This window comes from Haliaeetus albicilla, chromosome 2 (genome assembly GCF_947461875.1).
Source record: "Haliaeetus albicilla chromosome 2, bHalAlb1.1, whole genome shotgun sequence".
In the NCBI taxonomy this organism is placed as follows: Eukaryota; Metazoa; Chordata; class Aves; order Accipitriformes; family Accipitridae; genus Haliaeetus; species Haliaeetus albicilla.
In genome coordinates this window covers 77,105,995-77,126,157 of record NC_091484.1, presented here as the reverse complement: position 1 = coordinate 77,126,157, position 20,163 = coordinate 77,105,995, and the positions used below count along the sequence as shown (strand labels likewise).

General features: G+C 44.1%; 1 protein-coding gene across 1 annotated transcript in view; it reads right to left on the bottom strand.

Annotated features, from left to right (window-relative positions):
- The window catches only part of LOC104316068 (vasoactive intestinal polypeptide receptor), a 117,907-nt gene that overhangs the window by 60,341 nt on the left and 37,403 nt on the right, over positions 1–20,163 (bottom strand). Inside the window, exon 3 of the mRNA XM_069778310.1 lies at positions 1,281–1,388. Within this exon, the coding sequence (XP_069634411.1) occupies positions 1,281–1,388 (108 nt within the window). The remainder of the gene's footprint in view (positions 1–1,280; positions 1,389–20,163) is intronic.

Sequence of the window (20,163 nt, the reverse complement as noted above, 5' to 3'; positions counted from 1 at the left end):
CAATGGGCAAGTTTATTGAGTCCCATAAGCCCATCCTACCACACAATTAAAGGCATCCCATTTTCATTAGCTTAAGTTCAACACAGCCACAATGACATATATATGATCAAACATATATAATACTTTCCTCATTGCTCTGCCCTGGTGGGATGAAGTAGTAGAAAAACTTCTTAAAGAGTTTTTTCTTCCTGTTTCCCTAACTCTGCTGGGTCTCTAAAACCCAGTGAGCGAACGTTGTGCTCAGGAGAGGATAGGGCACAAAGCATCAACAGCAGGCAATTATTCCACATGGCTGAACCAGTGTGCAGGGGTCTTGTCCTGCAAAATGTTAAATTACAGCAGCTTCTGCCTGCTTCCCCTGGGTGTTGACAGAGCAATGATGAACTACTGGGGAGTTCTGGAAACAGGGAGCTTACAGCACTAGGGTAGGACTTTGGGGATTTTGAATTTCTGCAAAGATTTTTGGTGTGGCCTGGGCCAAGTCATGTAATCAGCGTGTGCTGGTTAATCAGTGTTGTGCCCTGGCCTGTTAAACAGGGATCGTATTGTGTTGTTACTCCCATTCAAAATCTATCATAGGTGTTTGGACTGTAAGGCTGTAAAAGTGACACTTATCAGCTTGGTGCATAATCTCCAGTGCAAAAGAGCATAATTCTCGGTGGAGGTCTGCAGGGCTACTATAATAAAAATGGTAAATAATGACTATAAACTACCCGGAGACAGAGTCCTCTTGTTGTTGCATGGCCCTTGAGATCTGAGTTTTAAATTAAAGCTTCCCAGAACACCCTGAAGAGTGAGTTAAGCTACTTTCTCCATTAACCTTCCCTGCCCGTTATTTGCCAGGTTAATTTCTTGGCCCATGGCCAAATTTGCCATTTCAGCAGAAAAATACTTTATTATGCACAGTTTCAGCTTGTTTATTTTATCTCAGAGACTTAATTAATTATAGTGCTAAACTGTTCATTTTGTACAAGAAACACGCTATTACACAAGGTGATTCATTTTTCACCGTGCAACATCCATATTATTGGATTTCACCAGGAGCAATGTTCGCATCCCTATGATCCAGAGTAGTACGTGGTGCTGCAAAAAGGATAGCGAGGATGCTCTAACGGTTTGGGCATTCATGTATGGCTTGGAAACCTCCTTTGTCTTGTGTAAAGAGCTTGTTTCTCCCTCTGATTATACCAAGAACCTTCCCCTGTGATATGATGTAAAACCCCACAGGCAGTGAAGCCGTAAAACCATTTCAGTGAGATGAGCCGTCTGGTTTCACTTACCGAGAAAGGTGGTGAGGAATCTGAAGTACTTCGGGCATGGCCGTACCACAACTTCTCCCACCTCCGCTTCGGGCCAGCACGTGATGTTGTCCCACTGCCTTCTGCAACCTGGGGAAAAGAGAAAAGCAGCTGGTAGAACAAGCACGAGTGGTATCTGCTGGATGGAGCGGAGGAATTGGGGCAGAGCAGCTGTGCAAAAGCCTGTGGAGCCTATCACCTTGGTGCAGGCACCTTTTGGGAGGAAAGGCACAGAAATATTTTCTTTAAAGAGGTTGCTTTCAGCTCTCCCAGTCCCTGAAATTGAGCACTGGTGGTGTCTGCAATTTTCCAGAAATTGGTACAGAAAGAACAGCAGATCAGTGCAAGAACTGGGCACATCAGAGTTACTACAGAACAGTGCATTTTTTAGATGAAAAAGGCAGAAATGCCTAATTAAATATCTCTCTTCCTTGCTCTTATCTCTCCCTGTTGCACTAAAACACCTGGTCTGAACATGTGAGACATGCTCCCCTTCCTTCTCTGCTTCCCCCAAACTTCTGTCACCAGCTTTTTCTTCCCCTTGAAGTGAGATGATTGTGCAGGGGATGTGCTCAGGAGGAAGGGGACACTGATGACAATCAAGGGATCAGGAGCCAAATCCCTTCCCCAGAAGCAGTTTTTCTCTTTAAAAAGGGAGAAGGCACAAAACACTCCTGGAGGCTGAGGAGGGACAGTGCTGTCAGGAGATGCTCTCCATGGAAGGGTGGTGCAAGGTGGTACGCTCCCAGCGATCCAAGCTAGGAATGAAGGTATAACCACCAATGGAGCTAACTTCAGGGAGAAAACATAGGATTTTATTAAAATTCAGCATTTCTGAAGATTTTCTGGATAGAATAAAAACTTTCTTGGAGAAAAAACTTTGCATGTCCTTCCTACAGAGTTATAATATGTTGTTCTGATTTTGTCCTTTTATTTCTGCATTCTCAAAAGACATTAATGATATCACAGACATGCTGCACTGTTGAGTAATGTAACGTTAGCACTGAAGCCAAAAGGAGTTGGCAGACCTGAATTAAAAAAAAATAAAAAAATCCAATGTGTGTTTGCCTCAACATCTGTCCTGGTTTCAGCTGGGATAGAGTTAACTGTCTTCCTAGTAGCTGGTACAGTGCTATGTTTTGAGTTCAGTATGTGAAGAATGTTGATAACACTGATGTTTTCAGTTGTTGCTCAGTAGTGTTTAGACTAGAGTCAAGGATTTTTCAGTTTCTCATGCCCAGCCAGGGCACCTGACCCAAACTGGCCAACAGTGTATTCCATACCATGGGACGTCCCATCTAGTTTAGGAACTGGGAAGTGGGGGGCAGGGATTCGCCGCTCGGGGACTGGCTGGGTGTCAGTCGGCGGGTGGTGAGCGATTGCCCTGCGCGTCATTTGTACATTCCAATCCTTTTATTACTACTGTTGTCATTTTATTAGTGTTATCATTATCATTATTAGTTTCTTCTTTTCTGTTCTATTAAATCGTTCTTATCTCAACCCAGGAGTTTTACTTCTTTTCCTGATTTTCTCCCCCATCCCACTGGATGGGGGGGGAGTGAGGAAGCGGCTGCATGGTGCTTAGTTGCTGGCTGGGGTTAAACCACGACAACGTCTTACATATTTTAGAGTTCTTACTAGAATTTTGAAAACAGTTTTTTTCCCCTTTAAATTTCCAACAGACAGGCATTTCAATTGCTGCCTAGGTTAGATAGATGGGTTATCAACAGACCCCACTTTTTTATAGCACCTCTGCTCTCGGTTATTTGTCTTGCCCCATTGGATTGTAACACTTCCCCAAATGTCATTAGCGCCTTGCTGTTAAGGTCAACAGCCTAACAAGGGAAACTAGAATATGAAGAAGAAAACTTTGAGAAAATACTTTTCACATGCAAGCAAAGGAAACTATGAGAACCACTGTCAAGCTGCATTTCTTGGTAATTATATCCCAATCTGAAATTCCTCCTTTAAATCATCTTTTACTACTTGAGCTAAGAAAAAGGCTGGTGTCATCATCAGTCTGTTCAGACAGAGGCAGCACGCTGTCTCAGATCAATAAAGAGAGCACACAGAAATGCTTTGAAGCTGAAAAAGAACCCTCAGCTCTCTTTCAAAGTTATTTTACGGGTTTTTCCTTCCTTCTTTCATGAGCAAACAGAACTTTTCAAATGAAGTCTTGAGGTGAGTTTATCGGAGCCTGAAAAATGAATAACTGACGGTATCTTCTTCATGCACGCTCTTCTGTAGCATTCATTAAAATTCAGTTTCCAGGTTTCTAATATCAGGTGCAAAGCTCAGTTTCCACAGCATCATACTTATCTGCCACCAGCCAGCAGCTCCAAAAGTGTTAAGATATTAGATATTCTGCCCATGGAAAACAGAGGATTTCATGAGAGGATCTTTCACGTTCTACAATCTTTTCCTCCATCATCCTCAATAAATTGTAGTGCACCTATTACCTCATGACAGGTTCTAATGCAAAATAAAATACAAGGTGATAGAATCAGATGGCTTTTTAAATGTCCTGAATTACATGCTTTGAGATTTTTTGTGATATGTGTCTTTTTCTGTGTGAGCATTTTTCACCACCACCTGTGATGCATTAAAAAAGCTTTTAGGTGTTCACTTTTGTAACAAAAGCTTTTTTTGATTAAAATAAAGTGAAGACATACAAGACTGGCCTTGCAAGACACACAAAGCGGATCTTTAAAAATTATTGCCCCTGTAAAGACCTCTCATATCTGCCTATTAGCTGTTCCAACACCATTCTTCCTTATTGACCCCCCCCAAAACGTGCTGACAATATTTGTGCTGCTGCCTGGAAAGGTCCAGGTTTTACAGGTGGGATTCATATACCGAAATCTATGCATCTCAACGCCAGACCTGTAAACCTAAAGAAGCCAACGGAAACCAGAGCTCTGGCTGGCAGTTCATGTTGCTGTAGGATGGTTATCTAAAGTTCAGAAAATGAATCATTCTTTGGAAGTGTCCTCTTCTCTCCAATGACTAGAAGAGGACGTGCATGAGTAACTCGAGTTTACTGAATTGGAATGATACAAAGATTGATACCTCCAAGATGCTTTGCATTTGCAGTCCAACACTTGCTGCTCACCCTATCTATAGTCATCCCATTACAAAACAAGGCAAAAGTTTATGCCTGTCCATCCAAACCAGGACACAGACAACCTTTATCAGATAACCTTCCAAAAAATGGTTTTCTTTCTCCAAATCTGATAGACCTTACCCTGGCAAACTGCTGGGATCAGGGGGTTGGCAGGCAATATTCAGTCATTTCAGCATGACAGATCAATACCTAAGAAAAGTATCTGAGGGCAGAAACAGCTGCAATGTGCCTTTGAAAAAGGAAATCCCTCTCTTCCCTGTGGCATCACTTGGTCTTCATGGATGTAATAAAGATGACAAATTGTTTTGCCTGATCAAATCATGTTTGGTGATTGCTAAGTGCTTTTCCATTAATTAATTATAAATGTTGTCTTCTCCCTTGCACTCAGTATCTGCAGGAAGATAGGTGAAGGTATTTCTCAATCCTACCCAAGGCAGCAGGTGCAAATGAGCCATGAATACACCTACCCTTCAAGTCCATTTCAATTAAAAGTGCTGCTCTGCTCAATTGTTTGTTACCGAATGCCAAGGAATATGCACTGCCAAGGGCTGTGCTTTGCTTTGGAAAGGATTACAAGGGAGTCTGGAGAAGCAATATAAAAATAAGTGTGTGACTTTTCAAGAGAGTAGCATTTACCGTGTCCCTGGGTAATCAGGTACGCTATTTAAACTCTTGTCATTATAAGTGTGTGTGGGTATATATATATATATATATATATGAAAGAGAGTCTTTTCCTTTTCAATTATTTTAACTGTGACTTCCAGACACTCAGCTTTGTCTTGCAGGTGCCTGGTAGATCATGAAGTGCTCTCTGGAGCCAAATATTTTCTTCTGGAGGGCTGCAAGGAGAAATCCTTCACGAGTCTAAAGAAGCTGCCTTTTAGCCTTCCTTCAGATAAGCAGATCAAACTGCTCATCATTGCACTATAAGCCACGCAATTAGTGTAATTACTAGCAGCCACCTCTCTCCCTCTTGAAGTGGGGTCCTGAAGTCTTGCTCAAGGAACGGGCTGGAGGCCGTCGGCCACACGCAGGAGCTCAAATCTTTACATCCAGCAGCTCAGCCTCCCTTTTTGCAAGCCAAACGCCCCAAGTGGAACCCATGGGCTGCATCAGCCTCAGCTGGGCTTTGGAGAGCCCTCTTCTAAGAGGTTCTGACTCAGAAGACGTGGCCGCAGACCACTGACACAGTCCTGGCTGCAGTGGGTGAGGAAATCCCACCGCAGCTGCAGAAGGTGGTAACCTTTTCCACTGCTTCCGCTAAACATGCATCAAAGCTCAGGCCCCTCATTTCCTCTCCCTTTAAAAGGTTAATAAACAGAAAACAGGTCAATCATCATGAGGCACAGGTATACAGTGGTTTGCAGAACTGGCAGAATAGAGCGCAAAAAACATTTATTTGAGTCCTATCTACACTTACAGCAAATACACGGTCAAAGCTTATCTAGGAAGCAGCAGAGAATAACTTTCCTTCATGAATAAACATGAGTTCCAGAGCTCTGGCATGGCTGTGAGGTGTGACTAGGTTTGGCTGAGGGAAGAAATGAATGGCAGTAGGCTGGTGCCAGGCACTCTCTTAACCCAGCAGAACTCCCAATTGAGGAAAAAACCCCTTTCAGCACATCTCTCATTCACACCAAATTCCCCCTAAGGAATGGGGTCACTCCTGGTCTTTTCTGAAGGACATTCACACACAGGGCTTTTGCTCTTTGAATCCATGTTCAGATGCAAAGATACCCGTTTGATGCCTGGGGTATCTCAGGATCTCTGCATGCCTCTCACTACCCACAGGTAGGTAAAAGCAAGGTAAAAGCGCAGCTTGATTAAGCCAAGCTGAGATATCACTGGGGACCATCACAGGCTGGCGTGCTTGCAATGAAAACTCCTTTTCACTCCAGTTTGCCATCAGCAGGCAGTTTCCAACCTCTCTGGAGTCAGGACTGTAAATAGCTATTGGGTGACATTCATTCTCCCACTGACCAGCTCATGCAGAAGCACAGCCTAGGTGCTCACCCCTGGTTCGCCCCGTTTGGTCTCGTTACAACCCATTATCATTGCATCAACCTTCTTGTCCCAGTTGAGCACTAAGCTTTTGCCTGACTGAAGAAAACGGAGCCCAAAAGATGGTCCCTGCAACAATCTACTAGCTCAATTCCAGACAGGCAGCTTGAAGTCAGTCACAGTAGAGGCTAGGAAAACCCATCACGAGTCTTGGGTTACAACTACTGCCCCAGACTCCAATGAGCAGAGACTTCCTGAATCAGGGATAATCTTCTATTTAAAACTTAAAAGTTGCACATAATAATAAAAATTGCCTTAGATATAGATCCTTTTTCTTCCATAAATCTTTTAAATTAAATGAAATTTGATTTTGCTTCTGAATTCATGGAAATTTTTAAAATTCACAGCCTCCTGGGCCAAGGATTTGCACAGTTTAAGTGTCCACTGAAAGAAAAAATACATCCTTTTCTGTATTCACTTTGAAACTGCTCATTGCTGATTTCATTAGGAATTGCCTAGTTCTTTTACAAAGACAGAAATATTCCTAACCTAACCACAATATCCCTTTCCCTGGGGAGAAAAACCTTAAAATCCTCTTTCATATCCCTCCTCAGGCATCTCTTTTTCAAGCTGATGTGTCCTAGCCCATTTAGTTGCTTCTAGCATGAAGGAAGTTCCCTATCATTTCTCCCCTGTATCTTTTGTGTTTTTAATTCTACCCCATGCTGCCCTGCCCTGGACTTGCAGAATAGGGTTTAACCTGATTTTCCTGTGACAGACTGGGTTTGACTGGGGCTAGCTTGGCTCCAAGCTTTCACTAAATGAATCCTCCCACCCTTCCCTGCAAAATTCAACCCTTTCCCTCCCGTATTCGCTGCTGTGCCCCCCTCCCTGCCAGCTCCACTCAAGCGTCCTGCGGGCATCTCTCCTCCCCCAGCTCCATCTCATCACCTTTTTATTTTTATTGACACTGACAGTCTGCTCTGAAGCAAAGCCGTCCCCTCAGAGCTCCCCTTTCAGCTTTCCATGGCTTTGTATTTAATGTGGGTATTTTTCACCTGCCATGCTGCCTGCTGTCACCCCAGCACTGCAGGCAGGATGTGACAGAGAAACCACTTTTAGCTGAAAGAAAACCACAACCCTGCCAGGGCACGCAAACCCCTGACACTGCAGCATTTCCTTGCCACCACTGGTGTGCTCTTTGTGGCTCACTGATGCTCCTTTTTTCATCCCTCAGCGAGGGATTTGAAGTCCCGATTCAGCAGAAAATGGACTTGGACAATCACAGAAAGCAAAAAAGAATTCCCAGGTTGAGGGTAAGTGAAAAGAGTTTACCTTGGACTTTGCCTCAATACCTGTGGCAAGACAGATATTGATTTCATTTCTCCCACTCTGTGTACAAGCTGGAGAGTAACAAGAACACCGCTCCTTGCTATAAATTCTGCTTTGCACTTCTGCAGTGGCTTCCAGTAGAAACTGCCCAAGCACTCAACAGGAAGTGTTAAAAGATATCTTTCTTCCTAAATGTTTGCAGAAATTTGACTCAAAGACGCATGAAGGGAACCTCACCTTAAGCCCCCAGACTGACTCATTCTAAACAGTGTGAAAGAAATCACCAGAGACTATTTCTGGAGGATTATTTTTAAGCACGAAAATCCCACGAGTTATTCCATCATCAACATCTACTAGGAAACAAGTTTAAAAAAAAAAAAAAAGTTTCTAATCTTTCAGCCTTTCTTTAACTGACAAACTAAATAAACACTTGACTTTTTTCATCCCTCCAGATCACTCTTTATAAATCAAATTTGTGAGCTGAGCCCTTCTGCCTGATTCCAGAACATATAAACTGAGACAAAAGATCCAAACCAAAGATTTACGAAGGGGGTTGCCAAAACCATAACTTATCTCCTCACCAGCATCTTCACAGGCTTGAGAGGTGGGTCCATGCAAACCTCATGAAGTTCAACAAGGCCAAGTGCAAGGTCCTGCACATGGGTCGGGGCAATCCCAAGCACAAACACAGGCTGGGCAGAGAATGGACTGAGAGCAGCCCTGCAGAGAAGGACTTGGGGGTGTGGGTTGACGAGAAGCTCAACACGACCTGGCAATGTGCAGGACATGGACCTGTTGGAGCGAGTCCAGAGGAGGGCCACGAAGATGATCAGAGGGCTGGAGCACCTCTCCTGTGAAGACAGGCTGAGAGAGTTGGGGTTGTTCAGCCTGGGGAAGAGAAGGCTCTGGGGAGACCTTAGAGCAGCCTTCCAGTACCTAAAGGGGGGCTACAAGAAAGCCAGAGAGAGATTTTTTTTTACAAAGGCATGTAGTGATAGGACAAGGGGTAATGGTTTTGAACTAAAAGAGGGTAGATTTAGATCAGATGTAAGGAAGAAGTTCTTCCCTGTGAGGGTGGTGAGGCACTGGAACAGGTTGCCCAGAGACGTTGTGGCTGCCCCATCCCTGGCAGTGTTCAAGGCCAGGTTGGATGGGGCTTGGAGCAACCCAATCTAGTGGAAGGTGTCCCTGCCCATGGCAGGTGGGTTGGAACTAGATGATCTTTAAGGTCCCTTCCAACCCAAACCATTCTATGATTCTATGATCTAAACAAGAGAGAGATCTCTAGTGCTCTGACATTAAGCATGCTTAAAGGATTATTCCAGGGCTTCCTCATTTCTCGCTCAAATACCCCTGCTCTTCCAGAAGTTGTAGAGAACTGGATTTATAGAGAATCAGACTTTGAATTTAGGCACCTGCTCTTCCTGTGTGGCTTTTCCCACGTTGGCACCTCCAGATAGCAATTCGTAGTGAAGATGACTAGGCTCAACCTCTAGCAATGCTTTTTTGTCTGTTGGGGAGGCAAGAGTGACTACGCTGATAATATAAATCTAAAATGGGACTCAGACAGGCTGTAGCTCCTCCGTACCTCACTGTCTTGCCTACCAGAAGGAATGTTGCAAGGAGAAAAGCATTAGAGATTTTGTGGGTCTTCCTAATAGAACAGGCCAAGCAAGGACAGGACAGGAGTGCAGCAGCTCACAATGATGGTTCAAGTGCTGTGAGAGTCAGGAGAATTTTCCTAAACTTTCCAACATTTAGTCCAATCCGCATGAATTCCCTGACTTGCTTAAATGTATATGGCAACTTGAATGGTAGCATAAAGATGAGAGCTCTGGAGACCTGGCCGCTTCAATGAAGTGCAAACCCTCCCACTGACCAACTCAGCTTGACTTGCTCTTTGAAGGCAAACAGGCAAGTGACAGCCCCCCGTGGCGATGCGCTCACAGTTCACCAATCCGGAATAAGCTGTGGGGAGGTCTCTCCTACAGCAATTATGGCATGATTAAGAGGAATCTTATCCTGTTGCTACTTGGAAGGATCATCCTGTACCTTCAAGACCAAATGATGTACTTTGCAATGGAGGAGATTTTCAGCCAATGCTGTGTTGCTCTTCTTCACGGTAAATATTGGACTAAAATACAACACCCCACTGAAAAAAGGAAGGGTAAAATGGAAGTTTCCTCTACAAACTGTAAGCCACAGACTGCCTGTCCTGCTACTAGTAAAATACTGCAGTCCTTACACAAAGCTGGAGAGAGTTTCACCATGTAAAATCTTCATGATCTGGCTCTCGCTTATTAAATGTGCTGGAGTTTGTGCTGGAAATGTGCTTCTTGTCCATGAATATAGAGGAGCATCTGCAAAAGCAGGAACGGCTGTGTGGAAGTCCTGTACCTGAGCTCTGCAGGAAGGGACAAGAGGGACCAGAAAGCTTTGGTTTCACATGGAGGCATATTTAATGGTTAGAAGGCAACAAAAAAGAAAAGCTAAACTTGTGAGACACCGATAATTTAAAAGCGTTCCATAATAGAAATCCTACTTCAGCCTGGTGGATGTAAAGCGTGGTATCTCTGACCTTAGATTCTCATGTTCTCCACAATTTTACTTTCTTATATTAAAAGGTCTGGATATCAAGAAATAAAGGCACCTAGATTACAGAAAGTCCAGTGCATAGTAAAATCAGCAGAAAAATCTCCACCTACTGCAGCAGGTTTTGGATCTCGGCTGTATATTTTAACAGGAGTTTGACATAACTTATGGAATAAGCAACATTTTCCAATATACTTATCCTATGTAAAAAGAGTGGATACCATCATGAAAGTGCTCTGATACAGTCAGCAGGAAAAGAAAAATTAAATAGTTGAGGAAGGAGAGAGTTCTTAACCAGAAATCTGACAGGATGTGAGGGGAACAAATACAAGCCGTTGTCAGAAACAAAACCTCTGCATAGATGGGTTTCATCTGAGCAACTATCCAGAGCTTTGCAAATGCTTTGAATTTGCTTTCCATTGGTCTGCAGCAATGGCATTTTCTCCTATTTTTATAACCTTTGCGTAACTAAGGCTGTGTGCATTTATATATTATGCTAAAAAAAACCCAAAACACCAGTAACCAAAAACTCTGATGGCATTTAAAAATGTTACATACTCTCCAAACTAAAATGCCTTTTTCAGTGCAAGACTTAAGTCCACTAAATGGCTGTTAATCGCGACAAGCCACAAGACAGCTGTTCCCAAGTCAAATAAACACTGCTGTTTGCTAGAAAGCTTGCAGACAGGACATGTCAGCAACAGGAAAAACGAAAGCAAAGCCTCCACCCCTATAGACTATTAAGGCAGAAAACAGATGTTGTAACGTCTTGTCTCATGATTGTGTCTGTAGGAAGGTGAGGTGAAGGCAAAAATCAGCTCTTAGCTCTACAGGGAAGAATGATGAGCTGCTGTGTAGATCTGTGTTTGAATTTCATCCTGTTGCTGGTAGGTGTCTGGACCTCAGACAGCGGCAAGCAACTGCGGAGGTACCACTATCCAACTGGGAATTAGCAGTCCCCAGCGGAGACACAAAAGTCTGGGGGCTGTTCTCATCTAAGGGTTGAACCTGGGTTTACCACCATGTGCTTCCGTCTCACGTTTCAGATGTCAGCTTTCCTAGCGTGATCAAGGGAAGGTTATCCTCTGAAAAATACAGGGCAGATTTCTTTCTTTTGAATTTCCAGAGAGCACGCTCCACCTCTGTAAGAGCTGCAACATGAAGTGTTGGTGGCTGGGAAGGGTCCCAGAGCAGATGAGAAAAGCGTTAATGAAGGCAGACCATTTGGAGGTACCATGCAGTGGCCTGTCCCAACTGAGTATCATGGCCACTCTCCAATAACTGGAAGAAAAATTTCTGTTAAATAAAAGGCACCTTGACTCTGGTACTGATCCTCTAAGAGAGATAAATGAGTCTGGGCTTTAAGGTCTTGATGTCACCAGCTGAATTTTCTGTTGTTGTAGGAGAGGTCACATTGTCCAGGAATGGAGAGGACTGATGTCATATCTGGAAGTTGCCCGATGCCGCTGGTCAGAGCAAGACTGAAATCAAGAGGCCCTTTGTATCACCTACATCAGAGTAATAAAGAACAGTTAATGAAAAACTAAGGAAAGATAACATTGAAAGAAGTCCTGCAGGTCCCTTTGCCGTTAAAGAGATCATTAAGATCAAATGTAGGTATCTATTTCAGACTGAACTAAATTGTCCTCCAGGCTTCATTGAATATATTGACTAGATTTGATTTAGCTGACCAGCAGTAGTCGTTTAATGCCATTCCTGATGTCCCAGGATATATGAGGGTTTTGGAGGGGCTGGTGGATATGGCACAAGACTTACGAGAGCCCTACACAACCTGCAATGACAACTGGAGGCCACACTGGTTATACAAGAGCATCTGTTAAGAACTTTGATGTGTGGTAAGGGCTCACAAGAGCCAACCCCTGACCAAGGGTCTGACTAATTTTCCTGACTTTTTTCTTTGACTGCTCTGAACCATGGGGACTAACCTGTCTGCTTCCCCTGCAAGCAAAGCCTCTCTGCAGACCTTCTCAGCCAGGGGACAGGTCTCTGGCTGCACCAGTGCCATCTTACATTATTACTTGGAGTCCCCCTCGGATATCTGCCAAGATTTATATTTTTCCTGGAAGCTACCACCCTTCAAATCTGCAAGTTTGGTGGCCCACCTGAAATCTCCCTCCACTACTGAGTTTAAAACCGTGGGTTTTGCTAACAAAACCATCCGTTTTCATGTATGTCAAGGTGTAAGGAGCACTTGACAGGTCTCAGGGACCACCACCCCGATGCAGCCAGAAAACACAGCATCTCCCCAGCCTGGGGTGAGCGGTCCATGCACCCCCTTCTCCACCCTGCTGTGTGCACTACCTCGAGTGCTTGAGCTGCCGTCAGCCACGTAGTGCCTGCTCCAGCCACGGAGCACCTGGAGAGCTGCTGATAACCGGACTGTCGTACAAATCCGACCAACACATCATCTATCCCAGGAGGTCTTATGCAACTGGAAGGTGAGAATTCACTTGAACTTTTGCAAGCGAGGAACTATTAATTATTTCTTATCTTACTGAACTATAAACAGATGGTGATGAATAAACAGACTCCTAATTTAAACTTCATTAATGTTTTTCCAGCTTGACTTTTAATTTCCATATGTTCACTGCTTCTTCTGCCATCAAACACGCCTTGACTTCTTCAAGGGAGACTGACAAAGAACCCCAAGCTCCAAATTTGGCTTTTCAAGCCAGCCTCCGCTCCAGGCCTGTGGAACAGCAAAAGCAGTATTCAGAGTTTAAACATGGGCCATTTCCCACCTGGATTTCTTTGCATGTGACAATGCTGATGATGGGCTTGCAGGACCTGGCTTTATTGCCTATAACAAGTGTGAAGCATGTACAAGTTAAGCAGATGTGAACAGGCATTGGGAGGGGGATTGGCCCTATTTTCTTTCATGTTTTCCACTTTTCTGACTTTTTGATTTGGTTTCAAATTCTGCTTGCAAGACAGACAGGTCTAGATTGCAAATATAAAGTGCAGTGCTGAAGTACTCAAGGTATCAGAAGCAGCTCGACTGTAGCAGCTCCTTGATGGCTATTGGCAATTTTCAGTGACACTTAGAAAATCATCTCAGCTATCTCCACATTACTGAACTGTGGGGAACAGACAGACAAAATGCTGGTCTGACTCCATGAGATGCTGACAGCCTCCAGCTGTGAAGTTTTTAGCTTGTTTCACTTGCACTTAACTTCAAGAATTTAGGATCCAAATCAAGCCGAAGGTCTTCCCTCTTGGAGAATAAAACAAAAGTCCTGAAAAAACATAAAGTGACGGAAGTTTAACAAAGGGAAATGCAAAGTCTTGCACTTAGGAAGCAATAACGCCATGCACCCGTATGGGCTGGAGAGCAGCTCTGCAGAGAAGGACCTGGGGGTCCTGGTGGACACCAAGTTAACAAGAGCCAGCAATGTGCCCTAGCCACAAAGAAGGTGAATGCTGTCCTGGGCTGAATTAGGAGAATTGTTGCCAGCAGTTCAGGGGAGGTGATCCTTCCCCTCTGCTCAGCACTGGTGAGACTCATCTGGGATGCTGGGTCCAGATCTGGGCTCCCCAGTACATGAGAGACAGGGACATACTGGAAAGAGTCCAGCAAAGGGCTGCAAAGAAGATTAAGGGACTGGAGCATCTCACGTATGAGGAAAGGCTGAGAGAGCTGGGGCTGTTCGGTCTAGACAAGAGAAGGCTTGGGTGGGATCTTATCAATGTGTATAAATATCCGATGGCATTCAGGAGAAAGCAAAGAAAACAGAGTGGCAATGGGCACAAACTGAAAAACAGGAAATTCCATTTAAACATAAGATTTTTTTCCCATGTTAACACTGGAACAGGTTGTCTAGAGAGGTTGTGGAGTCTCTATACCTAGAGATATATTCAAAACCCAACTAGACATGGCCCTGAGCAGCCTGATTTGGTTGACTGTGCTTTTATCAGGGGTTTGGACTAGATAACATCAAGAGGTCCCTGCCAACCTCAGTGATTTTGTGATAGTAAGCCAAGGAACTATGTTAATGCAGAAAACCGCATCCCACCTGCTCAGGTCACCAGGCTCTGGTGTCAGGAGTCTTCTGTGGTTTAAAGGTCTCCCCTCTCCATTCTAGAATATTTTCCCTCATACTCAAGCTTCCATGCCATTAAAGTAAACTCTAAAACTGGGCCAGGATTCCAGGATACCAGTGCTGCCTGGTATTCCCACCACTCTCCACGAAGGCTGTTTACCGTTCGATGCCGTGATTTCTGCACAGTGGCCTGCTCTCCAGGGCTGCTCATCCCACCCAGACACAACTCACAGTACCTTGTTCAGCTGCCATCCCTAAATGACTCTCCTGCTTCTGAAAGCGTATCTGATTGCAGAGCAAATTGATTAGCAATAATGGGATAAACAGATAATGAGCTGAGCCAACCGACCTAGACCTGATTGCTTTTCTTGGCTTTTTAACAAAAAAGAGGGGGTTGCTTTTTTTTTTTTTTTAATTTTATTTGGGTGCTTCAGGTTAAGCTGAACTCTTTGTAAACTACAGCCATGGAGAGGTGAAGCTTTCTTAAAAGCAAAAACAACCCCCCCTCTCTGTGCTCCAGGATCATTACGTAAAAAAAGCAAGTGGAAGTCAGCAAGAAGCAACGCAGTGATGAGACCTGCCTTGCAGCAAGCCTTTAGGAGCTCAGCCACACTTCACATGGAGAGAGATATGCCACCATCTGTGAGTCTGGAAAGCAAAACCCCCTCCAGCCATCCTCTCCTCCTAACCCTTGGGAGAGCTTCCCTACTGCTGCTAACTGTATTATCAGCTAAGCAGTCACTGTATTGCATACAGATGCCCTGGCTGAAAATGTATCTGGAGTAAAAGCCTGGTTTTCAGTGGGGCTGGGATTGCATTCTTTACTTTTGAAGTATGTTTGTAAAATTTCAAATTAATGCAGAGATTAATGCATTTTCAAAATAATGCATAGGACTGAGGAACTCTATTTATTATAAGCTCCTAAAACTTAGTAGTTTTAGGTGCCTTGGAGTGCTACTAAGTGCCTTGGAGAACCCTAGGCTGTGGAGTTGATTATTTGTTTGTTTTACATTGCAGTGGTGGGAGATGCCACCAGAGAAGCAGCCCTGTACAGCCAGAGAGCTAAGAGAAAGGGAAAGAAGAGAGCCCAGGCAGCTACTGAGCAGCTCGCAGCTTGCTATCAGCCTGCTAGCAGCATGGAAACTGCTTTCTGCAAAGCAATTCTTAAAAACTTCTCATCACGCTTGTCCAGCGGGGTGGCAGAGAGAGATCTCACTGAACGCATTCAGATCCTGGGACTGACTTGGCTGCACTGATACTGCAGTTGCCCAGGCAGGACTCCCACAGGTCATATCGAAAATTTCGATATAACCTAGGAACCCTTTGAATGACGCAGCTGAAGCTCCAAACCTGACCTGCTACCAACTGCTTACACTACACTGACCTTGCAGAAAGCAGCGCTGCAGGGTCGCTGGTGGTATAACTGCACTGAGATGCTGCTGAGCTAAATGTCCCGGCTGTTCTGGATGCTGGAGCACCGTCAGAACTTTAGCTCCTGCCTCTGCATACCCATTACAGCACTGCATTGCTTGGCACTGGCATACAGGGCAATGTGGCTTTTGTATATGTTAGACACAACTTGGGCATTCCCAAGGAACTCCCTAAGCAGCTGCTGGGAAAACATCATCCACAAAAATCTGCACCCGCAGCCATTGCAGATTGATGTACGATACTATGTAGAGATTTATTTGGGAGAAGAGGTGTGGAGAAAGAGGCGAGGCAACCTAACCTGGATGACATGAATTTTCTGTTTTGGGGTGTTATTTCTCCCTAGATACATAGTAGCTTCCTGTGAATTTTAATCCTGGGTGCTGCCAAAATACTGCATTTCCTATTCCTCTGTCTACCCACAGTGTTTTTACAGGCCCCAATCACAAAATAGCTGGACACTTTTCAATCTGTCCTTACCTTACCACTGTTAGATAGGAAAATATTAATATTTCTATTTTAAAGTAGGAAAAATAAGGCCAGGAGACCTAGGCGTCAACTTAACTGCAGCAACAGTGCTACTGTAGTTGCAATCATCTATGGATATCAAGTAAGGCAAAGACTGCAGGGAGAGCAACCATGAGACTAGCACTGAGTGGGATTAAAACATGCTTAGGGTGGGAAATTAAGGCATCCACAGTTAATGATTCATATTTGCAAGACATCATTACAAGCAGACATGATCTGTGTCATTCACAGTATTTTATCTAGTGCATCCCAGCCATGCCTGCCACGAGAATGGCCCGTTTCTGGCAAGGAAAGCCAGACACCTCACACATAACAAAACTCCAGATTTCACTAGTCCAACACCCAGGTACATCTGTGTGTGATGCAATCCAGCAGCACTTTCTCTTTAGCTGTGTGATAAAGGGAGGAATAACCAAAACTCCCTTTCCAACCTGTCAAAACCCAGCAAAAAAAGTCTTCTACATCACTTCATAGAAATGGTGCAGGCGATCTCACTGAGTCGAGTTTTAGGTCCTTTAGAACACAGTCTGCCCTGAGATCGAGAGGAGGCATTTTGTACATCGTCAGTCCTGCATTGAGCAGAGAAGAATCCTGCCACTTGCACAGTAACAGGTATTTCAAAAGTTTTTTTAATAATGCCCCAAATTATATTGTGAGCACTCTCTGGGGGCCAAAGGGCTAGAAAGATCATCTAACAAATACCCAAGTGAAAGTTTAGCTTCCTGAAATGCAATTCTGTATGTGAACGAACAGATTCGTCACTCCTAATGATGGAACTGGGACTTCACCTCATTTGGCCAAATCCCCTCCAAGCCAGTGATCACCAGGGCAGGAATCCCCTGCGATGTGTGGTTATTTCCAACACAGCTGAGCTGTTCGCTAAGAATCTCCTCACAGTAAACGAAGATCTCGTCAACAGGCAAGACAATCTGAACAAGATTCATCACATCGTAAAAGAGATGCCTACGCTTGGCCAGAATACACTAGAGCTACCTAAAAATCAAGTGAAAGAAATCCCTCCCCGAAAGTCATTCCCATGCAATGGCTATTTGCCCATGTGAAACAAACCGGTCTCAGTCTACTTAGTCTTGACCTTAATGGTAAAGAATCCACTTCTGTATTGAATCACAATCGTCGCTTTACATCTTTAACTAGTTATTTCAGCATGGAGGTAAAAGGATAACAGGGCAGAGGACGGCAAGGGCAGTCCTGCTCATGAAATCCATCCTGTGCCGCAATACACAACTGCATCCTACACACCCTTTCATAAACTGGGCAAGCTCTGCCATGAAGTCAATAAAACACTCCTTCCTGCAGACCTCCAGAAAGGCTTTTCAGTATCCTCTGATGGTTATAAACTTCCTTTAAAGTCCAGACTTTGATCTCACAGCCGTTTTATTCTCCTGTGTACACACTGCCAGCTTAAACTGATCTTCCCCGCTGTTTTCTCCTTAGCTGCATCTTCTGCAGCCCTTCCCGTGCTGAAAAGCTAACCTCTTCTCGTCAGAGGTGGTCACGCTTTTGTGACCCCCGTGTCTCTCCTGTGTCCCTGCTAAAGTCTACTCAAATGTGGGTAACTTCACAGATACCGAATCACACTCCTAATAGGGAATAGGGGCTCCCATCCTGCTAATAATAAGCAGCAGTCCTGTGGTCCAGGACTGCTGACACCAGGAACAGCAGTTGGCACCTACCAGCAGCACTGAAAACACAGAGGTTTAATTTGAAAAGAAAGCATTGATTTCACCCATGCGTACACACCCGCTATAAGGAATGGATGTTCGAAGACAAAATAGTGTTAAGACAAACGTTTTTGTTTATCAGTGGAGATCTACCTGCTTACCCTGAGCCAGTGATCAATCTCAGCACTACCACCACATGTTCTTAATAAGTGACCAATCTATCTGACAAATCAAATTACATCTGTGATTAAGCCCCTCTGATCAATACAATTGATAATGGCTTCCAAACAAAGCTTTATTTCCAGACTCTACCGAAAAGACGTGTTTCCTTATTTCCACTCATTTAATTAGAAAAGATAACAAATAGGTTGTTAAACCTCAAGCGATTTCCTTTTTGCTGAAAGGATGTTGAATGTGCAGACGGCAACACACCCACCTGGCCATAAATCAAGGTATTGCATTACAGGTGGCAGGGAATCCCAATTGCTTTCCATTCCCATTCTCTGGGGGACTGAACTGTGTTAAAGTTGCATTTTTCCTGGGAGTTTTACCAGGATTTTTTCTTTCTAGCAACACTCAGCCTAAACAGTCATCACCTTCCTATGATGCCATATCATCACCTTCATAAGATTTCTCCCCAGCAGACTTCCCCCTCACTCCCAACCATCAAAGTTCAAAGTTTCATTTTGCAGCTGTGCTCAGCTATGTTCATTGAGTTCTGGAGCCCCACTCCAGAAAAACATCTTTTTTGACCCATTTGTGCTCACACACTATGCCTTAAACACTGCAAGGGGGAACCACATCCCATTTAGGCACTTTGAAGTTACCTGTCCACACCACTTTCAAAGCAGACTTCTCCATGAGATGATTCACCCGTAGCCACCCATTTGAGAGCCAACACTTCAGAGTTGCTGGGTTCTTTCTGTTGGTTGCAAGGGCAGCCATGAGTGTCTAGATAAGAGTCAGGTATTGAGCTCTTCAATACCTGCTGATGTTTCGGGGCAAATGAATGCCAACTGCTTTCCACACAGTTTGCATTGTAAAATTTGGCTGGACACATGCTGTGTCCCTATACACACTTGACCCACACTGATATCATCAATGACCATTTCTACCCAGGACATGCAGACATACACAAATGGCATCTGACATTAACTCAGGATTAGCAGGTACTGTCTCCATGGACAAAAACCTTTTTATAGTGCTCACAAGTGCAATTTCTGAATCAGTCCCATTTAATCACCGTAGGTAGAAATGACTGGTGGAAATGCAGAATTATCCCAGTCCAATATTTCAGCATTCCATTAAGAAAAACAAACTCCAAAGGATTTCTATATACTTGCTACTGCTTGGGCATTAAGGGCTTGTAAAATGACTGAGTGTGTTTCTACATTAGAATCAGGAAAAATGTTTTTGGAGGTTTAATTCAGTGGAGAGGAAAAAAAAAACTGGTTTGGATTAAAATTTCCAATGAGAAAAATCATTTTGAAAAAGCAGAAAAAAATATTAACACTTGAAGTATTTATTCTGCTATTTTGAATGTACTGTATTTAATTGAATTTCTTTAAATACCCATGAAAATGAAATGAAGCACTTAGTTGGCTTTCAGATGAATGTTTTTAACTACCCTGACTTTTCCCTTTACTGGATTCCAGAAGAAAATTTCTTCAAACAGCTGCGTTTAACTGTACAGGGACAGTTGAAATAGTTTCTGAATCAAAGAAAACTGTATCTTAGTAGATAAAAGCCGGGGCCAAAAGCCATCCTTGCCTTCAGTAGAGCTCCTGCAGGGATCAGCTTGTCCCCAGGATTCTATTCTATCGTTAAGTAGCAGTTGTGCAGAACCGTCCTTTAGTCTGTAGCCTAACTGCAAGCAATGCCAAGGGATAGAGGATGAGAAGACATCCTCTTCCACTTTTTCCCCTTTCAGGAGGTGGGATGCAAACATCAAGCACGATACACATCTTCCCACCCCTTGCCCCAGCAATGTGATACCTTGTGTTCGGAGCCTGACAGCCTACCGCCGGTCCCTACGCCTCCTTTATTCCCCAAACCTGGACCCGCAGTTTGAGAGAGGCACTTGGAGGGGAAGAGGTCCAACTCAATGCCTCAACTTG